This window comes from Azolla caroliniana, unplaced genomic scaffold, assembly GCF_043228905.1.
Source record: "Azolla caroliniana isolate FFs.n. ecotype wild unplaced genomic scaffold, voAzoCaro1.0.p SCAF_33, whole genome shotgun sequence".
In the NCBI taxonomy this organism is placed as follows: Eukaryota; Viridiplantae; Streptophyta; class Polypodiopsida; order Salviniales; family Salviniaceae; genus Azolla; species Azolla caroliniana.
Genome location: NW_028230468.1, coordinates 63,351 through 89,685, shown reverse-complemented (window position 1 = coordinate 89,685; position 26,335 = coordinate 63,351). Strand labels below are relative to the sequence as shown.

The 26,335-nt window shown below is 45.2% G+C and overlaps 1 protein-coding gene across 1 annotated transcript; it reads left to right on the top strand.

The window, feature by feature from the left end:
- The first annotated feature begins 965 nt into the window (after window positions 1-965).
- LOC147849565 (uncharacterized) lies at window positions 966-5,489 on the top strand. Its single transcript, XM_087337380.1, has 7 exons — window positions 966-1,168; window positions 1,923-3,705; window positions 3,820-3,939; window positions 4,275-4,388; window positions 4,496-4,585; window positions 4,675-4,782; window positions 4,898-5,489. Exons 2-7 carry the CDS (start codon window positions 1,930-1,932, stop codon window positions 5,015-5,017), a joined length of 2,328 nt encoding a protein of 775 aa, XP_087193506.1. The 5' UTR covers window positions 966-1,168; window positions 1,923-1,929; the 3' UTR covers window positions 5,018-5,489.
- Window positions 5,490-26,335: the final 20,846 nt, after the last annotated feature.

Sequence of the window (26,335 nt, the reverse complement as noted above, 5' to 3'; positions counted from 1 at the left end):
CGGGAAGGATGCATTTGAATGACTAATTGTACTTGATTAACTCACCAAGAACTTGTCACCAACCGAGCAGAGCAACCATGGGGACCGATCCACTCGAAGCTGGATTGCCACCCACACTTCAACCATTTTGTCAACAAAAAGGGTTCATATTTACTCATTCTCGACAATGACCTAATGTGGAAGGATACAATCAATTAGAAATGAAAGTGCATGATATCCTCTTATTTCTGTCTTCTCTTATTCTCTTGTATCGTTGTGTATTGTTCTTGGCTACAACCTTGACAAGTGGTTCATATATTTTTAGCCAAGTTTGTGTTGTTGGCATTTGCCATGATAACATGCATGAAAATTTATCGATTGGTAAAACCCCAAGTATGCAACGCCATATGAATACTCTTTCCTTTAATAGGGAGGCAATGTTTTTGAAAAGGATCAATCAACGGGAAAAAAACATGGGGCCTAGGCGTGTGAGACATGCAAAAAAATAAGTAGTGCTGCAGCATTTGCTATTTCGTTTGTTTTAGGCGAAATAGGAGGAAGAAAGGGAGATCGACAAAAGAAAAAAAACAGCCAATAATATACGCGTGTATCGAGTAAATACAAAAAAATAAAAATAAGAATATAAGAAGAACGAAGGAATATAGGGGGGGGGGGGGTGGGGTGGGGGAAAGCAACGAAAGCAGCAGCGTCCTCGACCTTCTTCTTCTTCTTCTTCTTCTTCGTCCGTCCGTCCGTCCGTCCATCCGTCCATCCATCCATCCATGTGAAAACAAAACCCATTCCCTCTTTGTCTCCTCCTCTAACGTCTCTCTCTGTTTCTGTCTCTCTCTCGCTGTGTCTGTGTGTTGGTTTCTTTTCTCAGACCATCCATCCTCTTCCTTCCCTTCCCTTCCCTTCTTCATCTGCTCTCCGATCCATCGAGTCACGTCCCCTCTCTACTCACATCCATCACCCCCCCCCCCTCTGTCCCTGTCTCTCCATGTTCGTATCTTCCCTCAGAACCTATCTTCCGCCAGTTTATCGACGATCAATCAAGGACATACTGTGAATCTTCCTTATCCCCTTTATCACCACATCACTGTGTATTCATTTATCTGCTCAGCAGGTGCTCTTCTGTTCATTTGCGAGAAGGCTGATACAAACCTACGGATGCATTGTCTTTTTCTTGGTAAGTGCGGGTTTTTGCTTTCATTTTATCATTATTCCGCGGGGAATCTATGTTCCTATGCCTTTTGCTCTCCAAATGGTGCTGTAATGGAATACATATTTATTCTCGCTCCTTCCGATTCCATTATTTCCCTTCAGTGCAAAAGCAGGAAACAGATAATGACCTTGTTCACGGGTATTCTTTAGCTTATTTCCTCCCAGCTGTACAAATCAAGTTGTTTCAATCTTTTCGAGATCAATATTGCGTGACTTTCTTCTCTGTCGTAGTTCTACATATTGCGCTTGTGTTTAGTGTCTTCTTTCAATCTCCTTTCCAGCATTATCATGTTTCACACCGCATTTTTCTTGATCCACTTTATTCCGTTTTCTTCTAATTTTGGCCTCCGCTATAGCAAGCTAGCCATGGCAGTCCCCTGGTAGATTTCTTGCATTTCTTAGTGCCATAACTTTGAAAGGTTGTAAATCTTGGTACTTGTCCATTTCGTTGTCTGATTGGAATCTTTGTTAAACGTAGTGATTTCGGACAAGGGCATGGTTCAGACTGTAGACATGTCGTTAATTTGTATTATAACTTCTTCAGCGTATTCATCCAATCTCCGGTTATAAGTATGTGATTTACACAGTAGATTGTCAGAACTACTAGAGATTAGGATTGATCTCGTCTTATCATTCGTATACATGAGACCTATGGACCTGATCATTGTGTATTTTCCAATTTGTCTTCTTCATTCTCTCTGTTTCTTCTTCTCCATCAGGTTATACATGAGACTTCTGCAGCAGCAACAGTATGTTTCTGGAAGTAGCAACAACGTAGACATGCCTGGGTGCATGGATCCATCTCAATCTTCGTCTCTTCTGCAAACTCCTCGCCAGTCAAAGCATGGAGATGGAGAGGAAAGAACAACATCAAACTCCACTGCGAGAAGACCTAGAAATCGGGAGGTCACATCGAGGTACAAGAATTCTACTATTACAAACACCTCTGCTGCTTCTCTTTCGTCTAGCTACAGGTTTCCTACTCCCAGTGGTGAAAGAACTACAATTAATGTCACTGATCTGCCATCTCCAAGACGCTTCCAATCCGCTGAAAGAAGAAGACCATCTCCTTCTAGAATCATTGATACCAAACTCTGTAATGATGGTCTTTCTTCTTCCTCTTCCTCTGATCTATCTGCTTCCAATGGATCGTCTGCTCACCATATCAACAAGCTTCCTTTAACAAGAGGCTTTTCTCCATCCCTCCATTGCGATCTTCCTCCTCCAAGTATTCCTCCGAAGAGGATCCATTCTGTCAATAGAAGCAAAGACAATAATCATCAGAACATAGATCACACATTGAGACCTTCTTCTAATACTGCACATCGAAAGCTCATTCTAGAGCACAGAACCACACCTTCACGTCTGGAAGATTCAGATCAAACAGAGAATTCTCAACCTCTGGATAACATCAACAGACCTGAGAGTCGAAGATGGACGGCCAATGGAAAAATGTTTGGGGCTGCACTCAGTCGAAGCGTGGATTTCTCAGCGGAGAGGCTTAAGCTACCTAGTAAAATGACGCCAATGATAGTACAACCAAAGCTTGGCTATGGCTCTTCTCGAGCACCACGGCCTATGAACTCTTCAAGAGCATTTCCACAGACTGCCAGCGAAAGTCAGAATGCATGCGGTGGTTTCCTACAACAGAAAGGAAATGCTGAAAGCAAGGATGTAAAGGAAGACTTGTCGGCTAAGGTAAGCAGAAAACTGCAAGAATCTGTCCAAAACTCTTCTAGATTTCCTCCAACGGAGCATCAACAAGTAGACCAAATGGAATCCTTGCTGTCAATGCATGCAGATACATCTCTTGATTTAACTGATCGCTCCATCAGCTCTTCTATTCCAGACAATATCTCTGAGACAGAGAGTATGCCATCTATTATCACTACAGCAACAACTTCTTCAAGTAAAGGGATGCCTGCTTCTTCTGCTGGAAGATCAGTACGGGGAACCACTGTTCCAGCGCGGTTTTTGCAGGATGCTTCGGTTCGATCTACCCGTTCATCTCAAACAATGAACAGCTTAAGATCCTCCATGGCTGAACCTGATCTAGCAATGGCATCTGCAAGAAGAGGTGGAATGAAGAGCAACACCCCCCCTATGACTCCTGATCAGATTCTTCCTGTATCAGACATAGTTGTGAATGGTGTTGCTTTATCACCATGGGTTGGTCCAATCAATCGGTCATTGCCACCTCAGCAACAATCTCTCTCGCTGTCACGGCTATCACCATACAGAAACTCTACTAGCCCCTCAAAAGTGCGGACGTTATTACCCATGCCGCTGCTCACACACAACCATCATCACCAAAGGAGTAGTAATGCAGCAGTTAGTCTTAACTTTGGGGTGGTGGAGACATCAAAAAGAAGTGGGAAGAAAGGCCTGAGCCAGATGGAGGAAGCTCACCAATATAGAATGTTGCAAAACCGTCTTCTACAGTGGCGGTTTGTGAATGCGAAAGCGGAAGCAGCTATGGAAGCCCAGATCTGTGCTGCAGAGGTAATTGCTGTGAGCACCTCAACAAATATGTGCTTTTCTAATCTATTTTGTGTGCCTTTTTAATGTTGTGCATTTGGTAATACCTTCTTCTTCTCCTGTTTTATGAATTACTAGAAATCACTTTACAATGTTTGTACGAAAACGTTCGAACTTCAATCTTCCATTTCTAAGAAGAGGATACAGTTGCAGCAAGCAAAGCAAGCTCACCAGCTCAAGGAACTCCTTTCAGCTCAAGTACTTTCTGTTCTCTCTCTAATTGATCAAACCTTGTCCACCTCGTATTAGCTCTCTACAGGAACTATACTCATGTTGAATTTGACTTCTGATGTATACTACTTTACGAATCACAGTCCACGTTAAGGATCAGGAGCGTTGGCTTACAGAATATATACACTAAAAATAGATTGTCTTTAGTTCCTTAAAATTTTGAGCAATCTTATTATTCAAAGAAATTAGATGTAATTTGTCCTATAATTTGCTGTTGCCTACTTTTATCTTTCCTTGGTTTTGTACTTCCCATCATATATTGCTTGTCGAAAAGTTTATAAAATTTGTCCCATTTCTTTCAGCTTCCTCTCCTTGAAGAATGGTCTACTTTAGAGCCACAACATATGATAGCCTTGAATGGGACACTCCAATCTTTGGAATCTGCCGTCTTGCGGATACCTGTCTCTGGTGTCAAGGTAAATAAGACAAGCCATGATACTCTTGCAGATAATTTCTTGTTTAATAATATATATAGAACAAAGGCATATAAGTATTTAATATTTTTCATTGGATAAATTGACAGGTTGACACACTCGCTCTCAAGGATGCGTTGGATTCTGCAGTGGATGTGATGAATTCTGTGGAGAATTCAATCAATTACCTTCTTCCAAAAGTATGCCAATCAACCTATCACTTTCAAAGACTGGCAATTGTTTGATGTGAAAATGCTGTTGTCTGATATTTGTTGTTCCGATTACTCAGGCTGAGAAAACAAATACCTTGATGTCTGAACTAGCTCATGTGGTCACTCAAGAACGCTTATTGCTGGGAGATTGTGCTGAGCTTTTAACACGGGCTTCAACACTTGAGGTATAACAATATGGTTCTACTGTACAATCACATGTTTTTACAACTGGTTTCAAAAGCGTTTCAGAATTTCCAGTGTTTTTTGTGATAAAGAAGTAAACCTGAATGAGGCTTGCAGGTTGAAGAATGTAGTATGAGGACACAATTGATACAACTGGAGCGTGTAAAGGCTGCAGTAATAAGCAACTCAATGGGTTTTGATGACAGAGATCATAGAATTACTGAAGTGAAGTATTGATTGGTAAAGATTGCGAACAGACAACATTCCTACAGGAATCCAAGAATGGAGGAGATAGAAATCGGAACATTGCCTGTCACAAATTACCCTCACGGCTATTATAGAAGCCACATTGGAAATCAACTCATATATCCAACGCTACCGAATTTTGGAAACCTTCCAGACAGATTTTGGGTTCTGCTACCGAATTTATTCACGATTCTCTCTATTCTACCTGCCAAATGGACCTATTATTTGTTGGTGCTTTTTATGTCATGCTCAACATTGTTGTTGACTTACACAAGTATAAAGCTCCTCATGATGCCTTGAGAAAGTAGTCCTAACCATGATTTTCGCATGGAGTAAAATGATTAAGCTTATCATTTTTCCTAGGTGTCATCATTTCATGTACACTGTCATTTATACCTATGTCAAGGGGAAAGAAAATTTTCATGTACCTTACGGGTGTGAAATAAATTTGATTTTATATCAATAGATACATACATACACGTGTAAAATTGTATCTATCTGATATTTTACCATCTTTTTGAAATCTAGCTAGTAAAATTGTGATCTAGATTCAATTAATTGAATCTTAAAATGTGTTGATGACTGAGATTGGGATGCCCACAAACTAATGTGGTTATCTAGTGGGGTGCAAGAATATGAATGGTGGTTTCTTTAAGAGGGATCCTTCTCCCCTTGAGAGAGAGAAAGAATAAGACATAAAATATAACTATATGATGTTTAAGTTTGAGAGAAGTGACAAACACTACTATTTGATCCATTGTATTGATGTATTTATTGTTCTTGACTATTTACAAAACGTGGGTTATATCTATAAGAATAAGGGGTCAGTGACATAAAATATAAGTATATGATGCTTAAGTTTGGGAGAAGTGACAAACACTACAATTTGATCCATTGTATTGATGTATTTATTGTTCTTGACTATTTACAAAACGTGGGTTATATCTATCATACCTAGCTACATATAGGTAGAGAGGGTGGCTAATCTTCTTCAATGAGGTTTCACACTATTACAATATGGTTTTCATTTTGCCCACATTGATCAGGTACTTCAACACTATCTCCTTGTCTAGAAATACTAGGATGCACCTCAAAGTTGAAGTGACTTGGTCATCAAAAGCAATTGCATGAAAATGTCAACTTACAAGCTATTAGTTATGGCAATGAGTATGTGTTTGAGTTCTTTTAGATATCATTATTCCATTTACTCTTTCACATTCTTCAAATGGATTAGTTAAGATGGTGCTTTGAGATGTAGTCGACATAGACATTAAGCTTGATGTATTTGGGAATAATATTTTAATACTCTCTCATCCCATGCAAACATTTGGATGCATATGCTCACAAACACTAATATTGATGCTTTAAAGATCTTTCAAAACATGTGCTCATGAAACTAATAGAGTGACCTTTACTAGTCCCTATTATGGTGGGGGGTTTGTAAAGTCAAGTTTGTTATGGAAAATTTTGCAATGTTTTGTGGGATGCAAATTGGAATGGCTTCTAACACATCATAAATAGGTATCACGATGGTGGAGTAATGTTGGAGTTACACAAAATGTGGAAGCTAGCAAATTAAGTTCATGGGATTTATCAAATAGTAAGTAAAAATAAATGGAGATATCGTGATTCGTCATGAGTAAAAGGACATAACAAAAAAAAGAAAGATATATTAGACAACTTCATTTGAAATTCTAGAAATATATACATGATGATGTTGAAATAAAGTTTGTACTTTGCAACAATATCAATAGTGTTGCAAACTAGGAAGTTCAACTTTTTGAATTTTGGTCGATATAGTTTTAAATGCTCATTGTAAAATGACTTCATTAGTTTAGTTGTAATTGTACATAATGACCAATGATGTTCATTATAGAAGGTCTTCTTGATTTTAGTTGAGATCATGCTTCCAACAGTTTGCTCCTAAAAATAGTTGTACAACATTGATATTGAATTTGTTTTTCGACAAATGAGAAGAGAATGATAGAATTTGCTTTCCAAGAAGTATCTCAACATTGACATTGATTGTTTTTTCTAAAGCAAGGAGTGAAAATGCATCAACAAAATGCTAGGAAGACATAGTGAACTTTCAAAATTGTGAGAGACGGAATTTCGTAATTGTTGAGACAAAGGGAATTCGAAAATTGTACTTAGAGAGGGAACTTTGTTTCCTAAATTTGTAGAGGAACTTGCACATATTTTAAGTTCCTAAATTCCTTCTTTCCAATTCCCAAGTACTTTTTTTCTACATACCCATGTCTTTATAGGATGTCCAAATCCCCCCCTTCACCTTCTTTTTCTCTCAAATTTGAAGTTTGTCGAGAGAACGGGGAAATTTGGTTTTGCAATTTAGACATGGTCAAGTAGAGGGAATCTGAAAATCATAGAGAGATAAAGGGGATTTGAATTGTGGAAAGTCGAAGCCAATATGAAGTGTGGAGACAAAACGTCTAGAGAGGGAATTAGGTTGTTGTAAAGATAAGAAAGTCAAGATAGAGAATAATTCTATACGAGGGAGATTGGAGATTGTAGAAAGAGGGAGGGGGGGGAGGGGGCGCTAGTGGGAATTTGTAAAGAGAGAAATGAATTTTAATTTATTTCTCTCTACATGAATTTTTTCCAAATACATTTTCTGTATCCTCAATTCAAGTTTTCGAATAATTTTTGTCTATAATTTTGAAATTAATTTGAAAATGGAGAGAGAGAGGGGGAGTTTGAAAAATAGGGAGAGGGAGGGAGTTTAAGACTCTAGATATGATAAGAATCAAGATATTTGTAATTTCCATAGAGTGGGAACTTGCGAAAGTATATATATGAAATTTATTGTTAGTTTACCTCGTACATAAAGGGAAGGGGCCATGATGACATTTGGGTTGTCATTGACACTAGTGGTGCGGGCTAGGCTTTTGTCATGTTAATAATGTGACGAGTCATCCTAATATTTGTTTGTATCGGATGTCAGTGGTGGTATGGCTATGGCTTAATCATAACTTGGGGTCAAAAGGATCAAGTTCTTCTATCCAATCTATCCACCTTTCTTTTACTTTAATTTGGTTTGTTAATAAGTAGATTTGTAACATGTGTATGCATTACTCTGCCTTCATAACTAGTGTCAAGGGAACATTGTTTTGATTGACGTTTGGCTTAGAGGTTGTCCCATCAATTGAAGTTTAGGTCCTCCCATCCCAAGTCTATGGTTTTGTACCATTAAGAACATGGATGAGGAAACCTCACATTAGCATCGTAAAACTGCCCTCCTCTAGCTCATCAAAGAGAGACTAGAAAGATACCTACATTGGAGCATTTACAATGTCGTTTGCAAGCAATTCTCGATTGGAACTAAATGCCACGAGAGCACCATTTCACAAAGGTGTGATTGTACTGATCTTTTAAACATGGTTCACTTTGATGCCATGCATGTTTTGGATCAAATGGGCATTGCCTATATTGGATCTTAAGTAACATCAACGATGGGACCTTCCACCTTGACACCCTCAACATAGTTGATCATCTATTACAACACTTAGTAAATATTTATTCTATTATGTTATATGGTTCTCTATCTTAATCGGCACTAAGTGTTTAAACAATATGATGATATGTGTATATGTTCAACATCGCAATCATTCTAGATTGTAAAGAATTGTTTGGTGACCTATACTGGGTTCCTAGCTGCAAAATACAAAGTGTAACCAAACGTTGGGCAATACGTGTACAAGGCAACGTTATAGTAAGTTTGCACATTAAGAGGTGTAAGAGATCCACAAGATGTTCATCTGGAAGCATGCCACTTGAGAGGCCCTCCCATCAAGATCATAGATATAAAGATACTTTGGGTATATTAACAAGAGAGTTTGGTCAACATTGTTTGTGCATGTATAGAGGTGCTAAGAGGCATGGGCCACACATCAACATAGAGTTCATGAAACATTGACATTGAACAACGGGATTACGTGTACATTCATGTTAACATGCTTGCATCGAGACAATATACAACATGAGTGTGAAATAACTAATCATTTAAGTTGCATTTTCTATCCTTGAGACACAACATTGGATAATGGTAGCACCATTTGTTGTATCCTTGAAATAAGTCGTTAGTCCCACCCTTATGATAAAAGCCCATCATGAGGCCGATGGTAGTTGCACAAAGAACAATATACGACATGAGAGTGAAATAACTAATCATTGAAGTTGCAATGTCTACCCTTTAGAGAACAAATTGTTGGACGATGTCACCACTAACAACCACTATATCCATGAAATAAGCCATGGGTCACAATCTTATGATAAAAGCCCATCGTGAGGCCGTTTGTAGGTTAGGCTTAGTCAAATAATCGTGTATGTCTATTGTAGTATCACAAATTTAATCCATTCTCTTATCATCTATAATGTGTTTAATTGGCACCCTTAAACTAGGACCTCTCACACTAACCCCATCATACTAACAACAATCCAATATGATTAAGGTTTCAAATGTAAAGAATCAAGTATATGATTTTGTGCAACGGAATAGATGTGCGTGTGTGTATGAGAGAGAGAGAGAGAGAGAAAGAGAGAGAGAGAGAGAGAGAGAGTTGGCAAAGATAGAAAACAAGAAAACTGCATTCACAAGAAAATAACAACCAACTTATTACAAAGGAGAGGAGAAAGTGCTTATATAGTCACTTTCTCTCTACATTCTCTTACTAACTCTTGGGAAAGAGGTGGGGACTTAACTACCTACCTACTAACTATGTAACGTAGAAGTTAGGTCTTATGAAACATTAGTTATGTTACATGGTAGTGGGGGGTTCACACACTTAAATATTCTTAAAGTGTGTTCACACCATAGGGAAGTTGAGTTTGATTCTCAACACGCCCCTTCAAGCTCAACATCTGATCAACGAACAATTGACTTTCATCAATTAATATCCGGGTCGGCTTGGACTTCGGTTGTGAAGGCCAGTTCACTCTACTTCCTCCTTTGTTTATTTGGCTTCGTCCGAGTCCGGTTTGATGATGATGCCATCTCATTCTGCTTTGGGCGCAAGTTTATTCCCCCTCAAACTTGGCAAGTCGGAAGTTGACAGATTAAGATCCAACGTGAATTGCCGAAGCTTGTTGGCTCCGAGGGCTTTTGTGAAGATGTTGGCCATTTGAAGGTTAGTGTCAATATGTTGTAGGTTGACATCTCTGGCCAGGACACATTCTCGGATGAAGTGGTAATGCACCTCAATGTGCTTTGTCTAAGCGTGGAACATCGAGTTCCGTGCTAGACGAATACTGTTGAGGTTATCTTAGTATAGGAGGATTGGATCTGCAATGTAGATGTTCAGATCCTTCAATATCCTCTTAAGCCAAATGGATTCGGCCTCTGTGCTAAATAGTGAGATTGTCGGCTACTTCTTACTTCTCCACGATATGGCTCCGCTACCGAGGGAGAAGATGAATTCAGAAGTCGATATTCTATCCGTTTTGTAGTCGACCTAGTTGGCATTTGTGGACCCCTCGAGTCGAATCAACATTGCCGATTTGTGGTAGATGTTGCAATTTGTCACGGACACACCAACCGTGGACTTGGACAAAGCACAAATGACAAGGCTACGAGGAACTTAAGAAGCTAGGAATGACATTAGAGCATAAGACAAATATGTAAATAAAGGAGAGAAGATACGGGGAAACGAGAATACTAGATTCATGTGTCAATGATTGGTGTTGAATCCCTTGAAAGGGACCAAGGAGGTTACAAGTATTTATATTGTGAGATGAAGCACATGCATTAGAATATTCTGGAGAATATTCTAGAACCCTCTAGAACCTTCTCGTTCTAGAAATTTCAAAAATCTCCTAGAACTTAGAATAGATAATCTACTAATAATCTACTAAGATTTTCATAACATGATCATGTATTTGGATATGATGGTTAGAGTATAACAATTGACTATAATATAAGCGGTCAAGAGTTTAAATCTTGCCATGACCGTTGTCATGTCCGTCCGTGACATTATCCTCCCCTTTACGATCGCCTTTTCGAAAGTTTCATGGTGCAAGGGTGAGCTAAAGTACAAAACCAAAGTGGATTGATGACTGAGCGAGCCCTGACAAGAAATAATAACACGAATGAATCTGAGCGACCATGTGAGGTCCTCAATGGAGATTAGAACATCAACGGGCGTGAGTGACGATGTGTGGCCCTCATCGGGAACAAGAACAGGCGTGAGGAACCATGTGGTCCTCACCAGGAACTGGAACATGAACAACGTGAGCAACCACGTGTTGTCCTCATCGGGAACATGAACACCAACGGGCGTGAGCGACCATGTGGTTCTCAATGGGAACTAGAACAACACCAGGTGAAAGGGTGTAGATGAAGACGCCGACTTGACTTCTTCTATCATGAGAGGGCGTTAGCATGAAACAGAACGTGATCCCCACCAGGAAAGTGAGCGGTTGTGACCCCCACTGAAACTAGAAGGTGAACGATCGAAATCGGTCCTCGCCAAAGGAAAGTGGAGCGAGACTTGAACTAAAATGAAAATGGAGTGCAAGCGAGCAATGATCCGATTCCCATTGGGAAAGTGAGCGGTTGTGACCCCCACCGGAACTGGGAAGGTGATCGATTGAAAGCAATCCTCAACAAAATCGTGATACAAAATGATGCCTATAGATGATAACAATGACAATGAAGAGGGTGTAACAATGATGATGATGAAAGACCATACAAAGTAGTGTTGGTGAGGATGAAGCTTGGGTGAAGAGGTGTTGAAAATGATGTTGTTGAAGAGAAGGATGTTGATGATGGTAACTCCGAAAACAAGGACGGTGATGATGGTAACTCTAGAAGCAAAGGCGATGATGAAGACAGATGATGCTTCCAACTGGAAGGGATGAAGATGAACGTGAACGACTGTTGAGAACTCGAGGTTCCTTATGTCCAACGCTCGGCCACAACCGAGATTATTTACATACACAGAAAAAACAGGTAATGAAAACGCGACACAAAAGAGGAAAAATGGTACACAGGAGGTATATGTGGAAAACCCCAAACTAGGGGAAAAAACCACGGAAGCCCACAAGCTGCAAACTGTCACTATGAAGAAATATACAACAGTGAGATCACCGAGGCAACGACCTCGTGCTCTCAGATCTTCGCCACAGACGGCGGTTACAACAGAGGCAACGACCTCGTGTCTCTCTCTCTCTCTCTGTCTCTCTATACAGTTACGCGCACAGATTTCTTCTTGCACCAACAAGAAAGAATTACAACAAAAAGTTTGCCCTAAATCATATTTATACCAATATGACTTTTTGGCTATTTACAAATGTAGCCTCGATGGGCTCCATCCGGCTCTCAGCAGTCGGGTACTCCTCATCCGGTTCATACCGGGCTTGCACCATCCGACTCTCCGAAGTCGGGGCCTGCACCATCCGACTCTCAGCAGTCGGGTACTCCTCATCCGGTTCATACCGGGCCTACACCATCCGACTCTCCGAAGTCGGGTTCTCCTCATTCGGCATTGTTCTTCTCCCTTCCCATCCGGAGGGACCTGTCTTCCTACAAACTCCCCCTTCACTCCGGCATGGGGTGTCTTTCCAGCCCGATCCTCTTCCGGCATGCGTCCAGCTTGTCGGGTGTCAGCACTTTGGTCAGCATATCTGACCCGTTCTCGGCCGTGTGGATCTTCGTCAGTGCGAACTCCTGGTCATCTACCCTTTCCCGGATCTAGTGATACCTCCGCTGGATATGCTTCGTCCGGGAATGGTAGGCCGCATTCTTAGCAAGGTGGATGGCACTTTGACTGTCGCAGTAGAGTCGGTATTCCTCTTGCCGGATACCGAGCTCTCCGATGAAGTCCTTCATCCATAATATTTCCTTGCCGGCTTCTACAGTCGCCATGTACTCCACCTCTGTGGTTGACAATGCAACCGTCTTCTGTAGCCTCGACTGCCACGAAACAGCTCCCCCTGCATACGTCATCACATACCCGGATGTAGACCGGCTGGTATCCACATCAGCCGACATGTCCGAATTGGTGAAACCATCCAGTTTAGGTTTTCCGGAGCCGAATCGGAGACACATATTTGAAGTGCCCTTCAAATACCGGAGTATCCACTTGACCGCGTTCCAATGCTCCTTGCCGGGATTACTCATGAACCGGCTCACCACTCCGACTGCGTATCCAATGTCCGGTCGGGTACACACCATTGCGTACATCAAGCTCCCGACGGCAGAGGCATATGGAATCTTCATCATATATGCCTTCTCTCCTTTTGTCTTCGGGCTTTGCTTGCCGGACAACTTGCAGTTTGCCGGAAGTGTCGATCCGACCGGTTTTGCATCTGACATGTTGAATCGGTAAAGCACCTTTGTCACATACTTCTCCTGTGACAGCAATAGTTGCTTCACTGACCGGTCCCAAATGATGTGCATCCCCAACATCTGTCTTGCCGGACCCAAGTCCTTCATTGAGAAGGTCCGGTTGAAAGCCTTCTTCAGCATCCGTATTTTTCCTTGGTCTCGTCCGACGATCAACATGTCATCCACGTACAAGAGGAGTATCAGGAAGTCCCCTCCTTTGAACTTCTTCACAAACACGCAGTGATCGGCCTGCATCTTGTGGTACCCTTGATTGGTCATGAAGGAGTCGAACTTCCGATACCATTGCCGGGGAGCCTGCTTCAGTCCGTACAGGCTCTTCTTCAACCGGCATACCAGGTGCTCCTTCCCTTTCTCCACAAATCCTTCCGGTTGCTGCATGTAGATCTCCTCTTCGAGGTCGCCGTGAAGGAATACCATCTTCACGTCCAGCTGCTCTACCTCGAGATCCATGCTTGCTGCTATACTCAGCACCGTCCGGATGGAGGTCATCTTTACTACCGGGGCGAATATTTCGTCGAAGTCCACGCCCTTCTTTTGCTGGAACCCCTTCACCACGATCCTGGCTTTGTATCTCGGGGGGTTGCCGGCATCTCCCGGTTTCAACTTGAATACCCACTTGTTTCGGAGTGCCCGCTTTCCTTTCGACAGCTCCACCAATTCGTACGTATGGTTCTCATGCAGGGAATCCATCTCATCCTGCATGGCACTTAACCATTTTCGGCTGTGGGTGTCAACCTTCGCTTCTTCGAAGCTTTCCGGCTCCCCCTCATCGGTCAGCAGGACATGCTCTGCATCCGGAAATCTCCGGGGCGCCCTTTTCTCTCTGAGAGGATATCTACGTCTTCGGACTTCGGTAATCGGTTCCTCCATTTGCTCTTCATCCGAATCCGATTCGGGGTCTTGACCGGTTCCGGTCTCAGCTTCCTCTACTTCTTCTTCTGCCGGTTCGGTATCCTCACCGTAACCGGCTGGTTCCTCGAGTGCTAACCGGTCTCTTGTCGGTTGGGTCTGCTCATTGTAGAGTCTATCCTTACCGGTCGACTCGGAGTTCATTATCTTCTTCTCCGACTCCCAGTCGGCGAGCGTCTTGTCCTCCATGAAGATAATGTCTCGACTCCGGAATACCTTCTTGTCGACCGGGTCCCACACTCGGTAGCCGAACTCATCGTCACCGTAACCGAGGAATATGCATGGCCGGGTCTTTGGATCTAGCTTTCCTCTCCGGTCCTTTGCTACATGCACGTACGCGAGACACCCGAACACCCTCAGATGCCGGTAGGACACTTCCTTACCGGTCCATACTCTCTGTGGCGTGTCTCCGTCCAAGGGTACTGAGGGTGATCTGTTTATCACATATGTCGCCGTCGACAGTGCCTCAACCCAAAACTTCTTGGGTAGTTTTGCATGCGCTAGCATACTCCGGACCCTCTCCATTATGGTCCGGTTCATCCTCTCGGCCAGTCCGTTTAGTTCCGGCGTCTTCGGCACGGTAAATTCGAGTCGGATTCCCTTCGAGCGGCAGTACTCCTCGAACTGCCCCCGGTACTCACCTCCGTTATCTGCTCGAACCGCCTTCAGCTTCCGGCCGGTTTCTCTTTCCACTCTCGCGTGGAGCTCTTTGAAGACGGATAACACCTGATCCTTCGTCTTCAGCGGTGTGGCCCACAGCTTCCGGCTGTGGTCATCGATGAACGTCACGAAGTACTGCGCTCCGGCATGTGACTTCGTGTCTACTTGACAAACATCCGTATGCACCAACTCCAGTGGTGCATTACGTCTCATCGGTGGCCTTGGTCGGAAAGAGGTCCGGTTCTGCTTACCGGCCAGACAATCAGTGCACTTCTCTAAATGCACGTTCTTCACTGGGATGAGGTTGTCGTCTGCAAGCCTCTTCATCCCCTTCTCACTCATGTGACATAGCCTCTTGTGCCACAGCTCACCGGCAGTGTCGGAAGCCACGTTCACTTCTTCCGGACATAACCGGGTATTCATCAGGTACAATGTGTTTACCTTCCGGGCCCGAGCCACAATCAGGCTCCCTTTGCTGAACTTCATGACGCCATTCCGGATGCTACCCGTGTAGCCTTCATCATCTAGCCGACCGGCTGATATCAGGTTCAGACGAACTTCCGAAACGTGTCGGACATCTTTCAACAGCAATTTGCATCCGGTTGGTGTTGTCAGCCACACGTCTCCTATGCCGACAATCCGGCATGTTCCTTCATTCCCCATCCGGACACAGCCGTGATCACCGGCTGAGTAGGATGAGAAGCATTTCCGGTCCGGGGTAAGGTGGAACGACGCTCCGGAGTCTACCACCCAGGTCATCTCATCGCCGGTATGGTTTATCTCACTCTCCTCGGTGATGAGCATCAACTCCTCTTCACTTGCCGCAATTGCCGTCGTTCCCTTCCGGTCCGGCCCCCTCCGGTCTTTACCGTTCCGGTCTGTACCGTTCCGGTTCGGGGTTTGCTTCGAATCGGTACCGTCGGTTTCCTTGTCTTTACGGAAATGCCGACAGTTCTTTTGGAAGTGTCCCGGCTTGCCACAATAGAAGCAAGTCGGCCTCCCCCTTGACTTTGATCGTGTCCCCGACTTCTCCCGGTTCTGGGGACTACGGTTTCTATGTCTTCCGCGTTCCGATTCGGTAAGGAGCGCTTTGGAGTCGGAGCTCGTATCTTTGTCTTTCCGACGAGCCTCCTCATCTAGCAAGCTCGACTTTACTCTTGCTAGGGATAGCCGTTTTCCTTCCGGCCCGGCGTTGCCCAAAGTGACAACCAACGTCTCCCAGCTATCCGGGAGGGAACCGAGCAGGAGTAGCGCTAGGACCTCATCGGCAAGAGGTACTTCCAATGACGTTGCCTGGTGACTCAGCCCCTGGAAGGCATTCATATGCTCAGCCATGCTGTGGCCATCTTGGTACCAGAGTCTTACAAGCTTCCGGAATACCGACGCCTGATTGACAGCATTTTTGTTCTGGAACATTGTGCCGATCTTCTCCCAGAGCTCATGAGCCTTACTCTCTTCATTGAAGTTGTTGTACAGGCTCATGTCGATGAAGCACCGTATGTACGCCGTTGTCTTCATGTGCATCACCTCCCATATCGCGGCGTCGATTTTGTCCGGTCTCTTTTCCCCGAACTGTGTCGAAATTCCGTGCTCGGCCACAACCGAGGAACAGGATCGATTCACAGAAAACGGGAAATACAATAATGCCCGAAAAACAATAGAGAGAAGGGTACACTGGATGTTTTACGTGGAAAACCCTAAATGGGAAAAACCACGGGAGTGCAAGACTCCAACTATCACTATATGCGGGAATGTACAATGGCGAGCTGCAAGGCGACGACCTTGAGCTCGCTGTCCTCGCCACAGGCGGCGGTATTACACAGAGGCGTCGACCTCTTCCTTCCTCTTTCTCTCTCACTCTCTCTCGGCTGCTCTCACTTCGCTCCCTCTTAGTGGAAATGAGCAACAACAAAAACTGTTTGCCCTAAGTCATATTTATACACATATGACTTTCGGGCTATTTACAAATATAGCCTCAAGGGCCCTTGGCAAACATATTCACAGATATGTCCCCGCATCCGGATCTCTCTCCGGGTACATACGTCATCCGGCTCCGTAACCGGGGTCTTCAGCATCCGACTCCGTAACCGGGTACTCTTCATCCGGCTTCATGCCGGGTACTCTTCATCATACGGTTCCGTAACAGCCTCCGGGCTTGCCGTCATTCATCTCCGGACATCCCATCCGGAGGGACCGAAATCCCAACAAACTCCCCCTTCACTTCGGTATGGGATGTCTCTCCAACCCGATCCTCTTCCGGCATGCTTCCAGCTTGTCGGGTGTGAGCACCTTGGTCAGCATATCCGACCCGTTCTCGTCCGTGTGGATCTTCGTCAGCACGAACTCCTTGTCTTCTATTCTTTCCCGGATCCAGTGGTATCTACGCTGGATGTGTTTCGTCCGGGAATGGTAGGCCGCGTTCTTCGCAAGGTGGATGGCACTCAGACTATCGCAGTAGAGTCGGTACTCCTTCTGCCGGATACCGAGCTCTCTAATGAAGTCCTTCATCCATATTATTTCCTTGCCGGCTTCAACAGCCGCCATGTACTCCGCCTCCGTGGTTGACAGCGCAACCGTCTTCTGCAGCCTCGACTGCCACGAAACAGCTCCACCTGCATACGTCATCACATACCCTGATGTGGACCGGCTGGTATCTGCATCAGCCGACATATCCGAATCGGTAAAGCCGTCGAATTCGGGCTTACCGGAGCCGAATCGGAGGCACACGTTTGCCGTGCCCTTCAGGTATCGGAGTATCCACTTGACCGCGTTCCAGTGCTCTTTGCCGAGATTGCTCATGTACCGGCTCACCACTCCAACTGCATATCCTATGTCCGGTCTTGTACACACCATTGCGTACATCAAGCTTCCGACGGCAGAGGCATATGGTACTTTCATCATGTCCTCCTTCTCAGCCTTTGTCTTGGGGCTTTGCTTGCTGGACAACTTGCAGTTTGCCGGGAGGGTTGACCCGACCGGTCTTGCTTCCGACATGTTGAACCGGTGAAGCACCTTTGTCACGTACTTCTCCTGTGACAGCCACAACTGCTTCTTCTTCCGGTCCCGGATGATGTGCATCCCTAGTATTTGCCTCGCCGGACCCAGGTCCTTCATTGAGAAGGTTCGGTGAAGCGCTTTCTTCAGCGCCCGTATCTTGACCTGGTCCCGTCCGACGATCAACATGTCGTCCACGTACAGGAGAAGTATTAGAGAGTCTCCTCCTTTGAACTTCTTCACAAACACGCAGTGATCAGACTGCGTTTTGTGGTACCCTTCGTCGGTCATGAAGGAGTCGAACTTCCGGTACCATTGCCGGGGAGCCTGCTTCAGTCCGTAAAGGCTCTTCTTCAACCGGCATACCAGGTGCTCCTTCCCTTTCTTCTCGAATCCTTCCGGTTGCTGCATGTAGATCTCTTCTTCGAGGTCACCGTGAAGGAATGCCATCTTCACGTCCATCTGTTCTACCTCGAGGTCCATGCTTGCCGCTATGCTCAGCACCGTCCGGATGGAGGTCATCTTCACTACCGGGGCAAATATCTCGTCGAAGTCGACGCCCTTCTTCTGCTGAAACCCCTTCACCATGATCCTGGCTTTGTATCTCGGGGGGTTTCCGGCATCTCCCGGTTTCAGCTTGAACACCCACTTGTTTCGAAGTGCCCGCTTTCCTTTCGGCAACTCCACAAGTTCATATGTGTGGTTCTCATGCAGGGAATCCATCTCGTCCTGCATGGCACTCAACCACCTACGGCTCTGGGTGTCATGCTTTGCTTCTTCAAAGCTCTCCGGCTCCCCTTCGTCGGTTAGCAGCACGTGCTCTGGTTCCGGAAATCTCCGGGGGGCCCTTCTCTCTCTTAGAGGATATCTCCGTTCCGGAGCTTCGGTAACCGGTTCTTCCGATTCTTCTTCATCCGAATCCATTTCGGGATCGGGGCCGGTTCCGGTATCATTTTCATCTTCTTCGGCCGGTTCTGTTTCTTCACCGTCTTCGGCCGGATCCTCGAGTGCTAACCGGTCTCTTGCCGGTCGGGACTGCTCCTCGTAGAGTTGATCCTCACCGGTCGACCTGGAGCTCTTCATCTTCTTCTCCGACTCCCAGTCGGCAAGTGTCTTGTTCTCCATGAAGATGATATCACGACTCCGGAATATCTTCTTGTCGACCGGGTCCCATACTCGGTAGCCGAACTCGTCATCGCCGTAACCGAGGAATATGCATGGCCGGGTCTTTGGATCTAGCTTTCCTCTCCGGTCCTTAGCCACATGCACATATGCGAGGCACCCGAACACCTTCAGATGCCGGTAGGATACTTCCCTACCGGTCCACACTCTCTGCGGCGTGTCTCCGTCCAAAGGTACTGAGGGTGATCTATTTATCACGTATGTCGCCGTCGACATCGCCTCAGCCCAAAACCCCTTGGGTAATTTCGCATGCGCTAGCATACTCCGGACCCTCTCCATTATGGTCCGGTTCATCCTCTCGGCCAGCCCGTTCAGTTCCGGCGTCTTCGGCACAGTAAACTCGAGCCGGATTCCCTTCGAGTGACAGTACTCCGCGAACTGCCCCCGGTATTCTCCTCCGTTATCCGCTCGTATCGCTTTCAGCTTCTTGCCGGATTCTCTTTCCACTCTCGCGTGGAGTTCTTTGAAGACGGATAACACTTGGTCCTTTGTCTTCAACGGTGCCGTCCACAGCTTCCGGCTGTGATCATCAATGAAAGTCACGAAGTACTGGGCTCTGCCATGTGACTTCGTTTCTACCTGACACACATCAGTGTGCACCAACTCCAATGGTGCGCTACGTCTCGTCGGTGGCCTTGAGTGGAAGGAGGTTCGGTTCTGCTTACCGGCCAGGCAATCGGTGCACTTCTCCAGGTGCACATGCTTCACTGGAATAAGATTGTCTTCTGCAAGCCTCTTCATCCCCTTCTCACTCATGTGGCACAGTCTTTTGTGCCACAGCTCACCGGCAGTGTCGGCTGCCACATTCAGCTCTTCCGGACACAACCAGGCATTCATAAGGTACAGTGTGTTGACTTTCCGGGCCCGAGCCACTATCAGGCTTCCCTTGCTGAACTTCATTACGCCGTTCCGGATGCTACCTGTGTAGCCTTCATCGTCTAGCCTCCCGGCCGAAATCAGGTTCAATCGAACCTCCGGAACGTGTCGGACATCCTTCAGCAGCAGTTTGCATCCGGTCGGGGTTGTCAACCATACGTCTCCTATGCCGGCAATCCGGCACGTACCTTCATTTCCCATCCGAACACAGCCATGTTCACCGGCTGTGTAGGATGAGAAGTATCTACTTTCCGGGGTCAGGTGGAACGACTCTCCGGAATCGACCACCCAGGTAGTCTCATCGCCGGCAATGTTTAGTTCACCTTCTTCGGTGATGAGCATGATCTCCTCTTCACTTGCCGCGAGTGCCGTCGTTCCTTTCCGGTCCTGCCCTCGCCGATCCGGACCTCTCCGGTCCGTGGCTCCCCGGTATGCACCGTTTCTGTCCGGTGACTTCTTCGAATCGGTGTCGTCGGCTCCGTTGTCTTTTCGGTAATGCCGACAATTCTTCCGGAAGTGCCCCGGCTTCCCACAGTGGAAGCATGTGGGTCTTCCTCTTGACTGCGACCGGGTCCCCGACTTCTCCCGTCTTTGCGGACTCCGGTTCCATTGTCTTCCCCGTTCCGATTCGGTAAGCAGCGCCTTCGAGTCGGAGACCGGTTCTTTATCTCTCCGACGCGCTTCTTCGTTCAAAATACTTGTCTTTACCGTTTGTAGGGACAAGTTATCTTCGGTGCAGGAGGTGCTGAGAGTCACCACCAAGTTCTCCCAGCTGTCCGGCAATGTACACATCAGGATGATGGCTTGCATTGCATCCTCCAACGGGAACTTGATCGCCGCAAGCTGGTTCACGAATCCCATGAACGTGCTTACGTGTTCCACCATACTCTCGTCGTCCCGGTACTTGAGGTTCACTATCTTTCTCATCAGGGAGGTCCGGTTCAACGCATTCTTCCTCTCGTAGAGGCCCGACAGCTTCCTCCACATCTCATATGCGTTGGTGTCGTTCGCCACGTGTTGTAGAACGCTCACGTCGACGTATTGCCGAATGGTTGCAACGGCTTTCCGGTTCAGAAGCCTCCACTCCGTCTCAAGTACCCCCTTGGGTATTTCCGACCTGTCGATCGGTTCATACAGGTCCCGAACAATGAGCAGATCCTCCATCTTTATCTTCCAGTCGGCGTAGTTCTGCGCATTCAGCACCATCATCCCCGGCTGCCCGCTGCTGCCGCCTTCCATTTTCTGTGTTACCGTCGCTCTGATACCACTTTGTCGAAATTCCGTGCTCGGCCACAACCGAGGAACAGGATCGATTCACAGAAAATGGGAAATACAATAATGCACGAAAAACAATAGAGAGAAGGGTACACTGGATGTTTTACGTGGAAAACCCTAAATGGGAAAAACCACGGGAGTGCAAGACTCCAACTATCACTATACGCGGGAATGTACAATGGCGAGCTGCAAGGCGACGACCTTGAGCTCGCTGTCCTCGCCACAGGCGGCGGTATTACACAGAGGCGTCGACCTCTTCCTTCCTCTTTCTCTCTCACTCTCTCTCGGCTGCTCTCACTTCGCTCCCTCTTAGTGGAAATGAGCAACAACAAAAACTGTTTGCCCTAAGTCATATTTATACACATATGACTTTCGAGCTATTTACAAATATAGCCTCAAGGGCCCTTAGCAAACATATTCACAGATATGTCCCCGCATCCGGATCTCTCTCCGGGTACATACGTCATCCGGCTCCGTAACCGGGGTCTTCAGCATCCGACTCCGTAACCGGGTACTCTTCATCCGGCTTCATGCCGGGTACTCTTCATCATACGGTTCCGTAACAGCCTCCGGGCTTGCCGTCATTCATCTCCGGACATCCCATCCGGAGGGACCGAAATCCCAACAAACTGAACCGGCAGCCAGAGGTCTTTTACCACGAGCATGTCCCTCATCTTCGACTTCCACACTGAATAGTTGGAGCCGGTGAGCTTGAACATGCCGCCAAACGATTCGTCCATTTTCTGTGTCGATTTCGCTCTGATACCACTTGTTGAGAACTCGAGGTTCCTTATGTCCAACGCTCGGCCACAACCGAGATTATTTACATACACAGAAAAAACAGGTAATGAAAACGCGACACAAAAGAGGAAAAATGGTACACAGGAGGTATACGTGGAAAACCCCAAACTAGGGGAAAAAACCACGGCAGCCCACAAGCTGCAAACTGTCACTACGAAGAAATATACAACAGTGAGATCACCGAGGCAACGACCTCGTGCTCTCAGATCTTCGCCACAGACGGCGGTTACAACAGAGGCAACGACCTCGTGTCTCTCTCTCTCTCTCTGTCTCTCTATACAGTTACGCGCACAGATTTCTTCTTGCACCAACAAGAAAGAATTACAACAAAAAGTTTGCCCTAAATCATATTTATACCAATATGACTTTTTGGCTATTTACAAATGTAGCCTCGATGGGCTCCATCCGGCTCTCAGCAGTCGGGTACTCCTCATCCGGTTCATACCGGGCTTGCACCATCCGACTCTCCGAAGTCGGGGCCTGCACCATCCGACTCTCAGCAGTCGGGTACTCCTCATCCGGTTCATACCGGGCCTACACCATCCGACTCTCCGAAGTCGGGTTCTCCTCATTCGGCATTGTTCTTCTCCCTTCCCATCCGGAGGGACCTGTCTTCCTACAATGACCATGTGCAGTCCTCATCGGGAACATGAACAGGCATGAGCAATCATGTGGTCCTCAATGGGAATTAGAAGCACGAACGAGAGTGAGAGACCATGTGCAGTTCTCACTGATAACTGGAACACGAACATGCGTGAGCGACCATGTGTGGCCCTCACAAGGAACTGGAATGTGAGCGACCATGTGTGGCTCTCACAAGGAACTGGAATGTGAGCAACCATATGCGGTCCTCACTGGGAATTGGAATTGGAACATGAACGGGCGTGAGCGACCATGTGAGGTCCTCACAGGGAACTAGAACAATGGGCGAAGGAGAGCAGGTGAAGTGGTCGACTCGACGTCTTCTACCATGAGAGGGTAAATAGTCGAGGTTGACCCAAAACACAACACAAATGGTAGCACTAGCGAGAAACTGACGCGATCCCTACCAGGAAAGTGAGCAGTTGTGACCCCCACCAGAACTAGAAGGTGAGTGATCGAAATCGATCCTCATCAAAAGAAAGTGGAGTGAAATATGGACCAAAATGAAAATGGAGTGCAAGCGAGCAATGATTTGATCCCCACCTGGAAAGTGAGCAGTTGTAACCCCCATTAGAATTGTGAAGGTGAGTGATTGAAATCAATCCTCGCCAAAATCGTGATGCAAAATGATACCTATAGATGATGACGATGGTAATGAAGAGGGTGGAACAATGACGATAATGAAAGACCATGCAAAGTAGTGTTTATGAGGATGAAGGTTGGTCGAAGTAGCGTTGATGAAGACAACAAGAGGTGCTGAAAATTGATGATGTCGAAGACGAGGCAGTGAAGACGACGATGATAAGGAAGCGTCTCTAGGAGGAACGATTGTGACTATGGTGAGGATGGCATCTCTAAAACCAAGGATGTTGATGAAGGTAACTCTGGATACAAGGATGGTGCCATTGGTAACTCTAGAAGCAAGGGCGATGACAAAGACGGGTGATGCTTCCAATTGGAAGGGATTCAAACTGTCATGGACACACCAACCGTGGACTCGAATAGAGCACAGATGATGGGGCTAAGAGCGTGGAACTTAAGAAGATGGGAACGACACAAGAGCATAAAGACAAAGACAAAGATCAAGGAGACAAGATGGGGCGAAACGAGAATACTAGATTGATGTGTCAATGACTGGTGTTGAATCCCTTGAAAGGGACCGAGGAGGTTACAAGTATTTATACTGTGAGTTGAAGCACATGCATTAAAATATTCCAGAGAATATTCTGGATAATATTCTAGAACCCTCTAGAACTTTCTAAAGTCTCCTAGAACTTGGAATAGATAATCTACTTATAACCTACTAAGATTTTTATAACATGACCATGTATTTGGATGCGTTGGTTAGAACATAACAATTGACTATAATATGAACAAGTGGTCAAGAGTTCGAATCTTGCCATGACTGTTGTCATGTTCGTGACACAATTCATAGTACCACTTACATACCTTAGCACTTGCTTGGCACAATCTAGATGGATGTCGCGAGGTGTATGAATTGGCTAAGGATGTTGGAGACTAAGATCGTCAATATGTCAAAACAAGGAACAACACCTTTGTTGAAGCACAACAAAATGAACAGAGAGCAAGATCAATAAACAAAGTGTGAGAGAGACAAAGAAGCACAAAATACAAATTTATTATTGAAAAATGTCAACAACATTCAACTAGGTTACAAAGCCAGTTATATATTTACATATAAATGTTGGGCTAGGGCAACTACCCTTAGACATATTTTCATAAATGTCCTAAACCTAGTTTTCCCAAAGGAACATTGTGAATACAACCATTATACACCCTATTCGTACATATAAATGTTGGGCTAGGGCAACTACCCTTAGACATATTTACATAAATGTCCTAAACCTAGTTTTCCCAAAGGAACAGTGTGAATACAACCATTATACACCCTATTCGACACTGAATGGGCTAGGGCAACTACTCTTAGACATATTTACATAAATGTCCTAAACCTAGTTTGTGCAAAGGGACAATGTGAATACAACCATTATACACCCTATTCGACACTCCCCCGTAATGGGCATATGCACTAAGGAGAGACCTCCTTGGGGAGTGTTGCTCCTTCATCAAATTCCTTAGGATTTCTACCAATTCTACTATCAAAATCTCCATTGGGCTTGATCTTGTTCATGGCAACTCAATAGCTTTGCTCTCCTCTTGGTCATTTTAGCATTCCCGAAATGCTTCCCTTTGTGTTGCCAATCTCCCCTTCTTCGGTATTTTTCTCGCTCAAATCACACTTCTCACTCTAATACAAGTGTTAGGCCCTTAAATTATGGTTTGATTCAATAAAAACAATGAGCCTACAATGGAGACAAAACATGGGACAAATGCTTCTTATATTATATACAACTCAGAATGCTACAAAGGAATCCCAAGATTTGGGTCAAAATGACAAGGTGAGTTGGGTCAAGTCGAGATGAGTTAGGACTACTCCATGTAATCCAAGGAGAGAGAGAGAGAGAGAGAGAGAGAGAGAGCCCAGATGGATGTAGCTCAGTTGGTAAGGTTGCCCAATGGAGACCATGTGGTGATGGGTTATATCCCTACATTCCACAGTGGCATCTAGTGAATTAAGAGATATATATGAAGTATATAATATAGAGAGAAATGAGAAAATTGGGTTTCGAACCCAAGACGTAGTGCTTGTAGTGTTAACAACTTACCACTAGGGTAAGATAATTACAAAGAGAGAGAGTTAACGTCTTTTGCACTGTTCAAATGGAAGATAGTACTAATCGTTTTATACAATGTCTTATTGCTTGTTAGATTTGGAGTTACAATTTGGCAAGTTTTATCATTGTGTTATTTGACACCTAGACACCCAAAATAAAAAATGGACATCATTTTCATATTTCTCACATATTGGGGATTGCATTATAATTTGGATATGCGTAATGCTTTTGTATTTGATGGTAGGCATGGAGTGAAAGCATATCTACAAAAGTTGAAGGGAGTACTAATGTGACGATTTTCTTTAGTGGAGTAGTGGAAATTCTTTCCGCAGTGGAATGTTCATCTTGCCTATTGGTAATTCAACATGTTCCACTATTGTCTCCTCTCTCGGAGATACACCTTCGATTACTCCCTGAATAATCGGGTCAAGGGAATCGTGGTTACGTAGGAAGGGTACACTAGGGTTGAACAAGCCGATTAACTACGAAATGGTCGATCACAACTAGTCTTATGACTTATGATTTATGAATAGGACTAGAACTCAACGTAATTATGGATATTGAATTGACACCGGAAATTGACCCGAAAAAAGTATGTATTATAGTATAGAATTATTACATATATCGATTACACCACTTCCCGCCGACATTACTATTACTCTCTCTCTTATAACAGAAAACAGATATACATATAGGTCCTTTTCTCCTCTATATCACACATAGATATATTGCTCTCTTCTACCCCCCCTCTTATGTTGTTGCACCCCGCTTTATATAGCTTCTGTGTCCCCTCGGCGCGCTCCAACCACTCCTCTGATTTTCGGCCCCTATTCTCGGTTGCACGTATTTCGTTCAACTACTTTCTTCACACTTGGGTCGATTCTCCTTTTCACACTCGCCTACTTGTTTCAT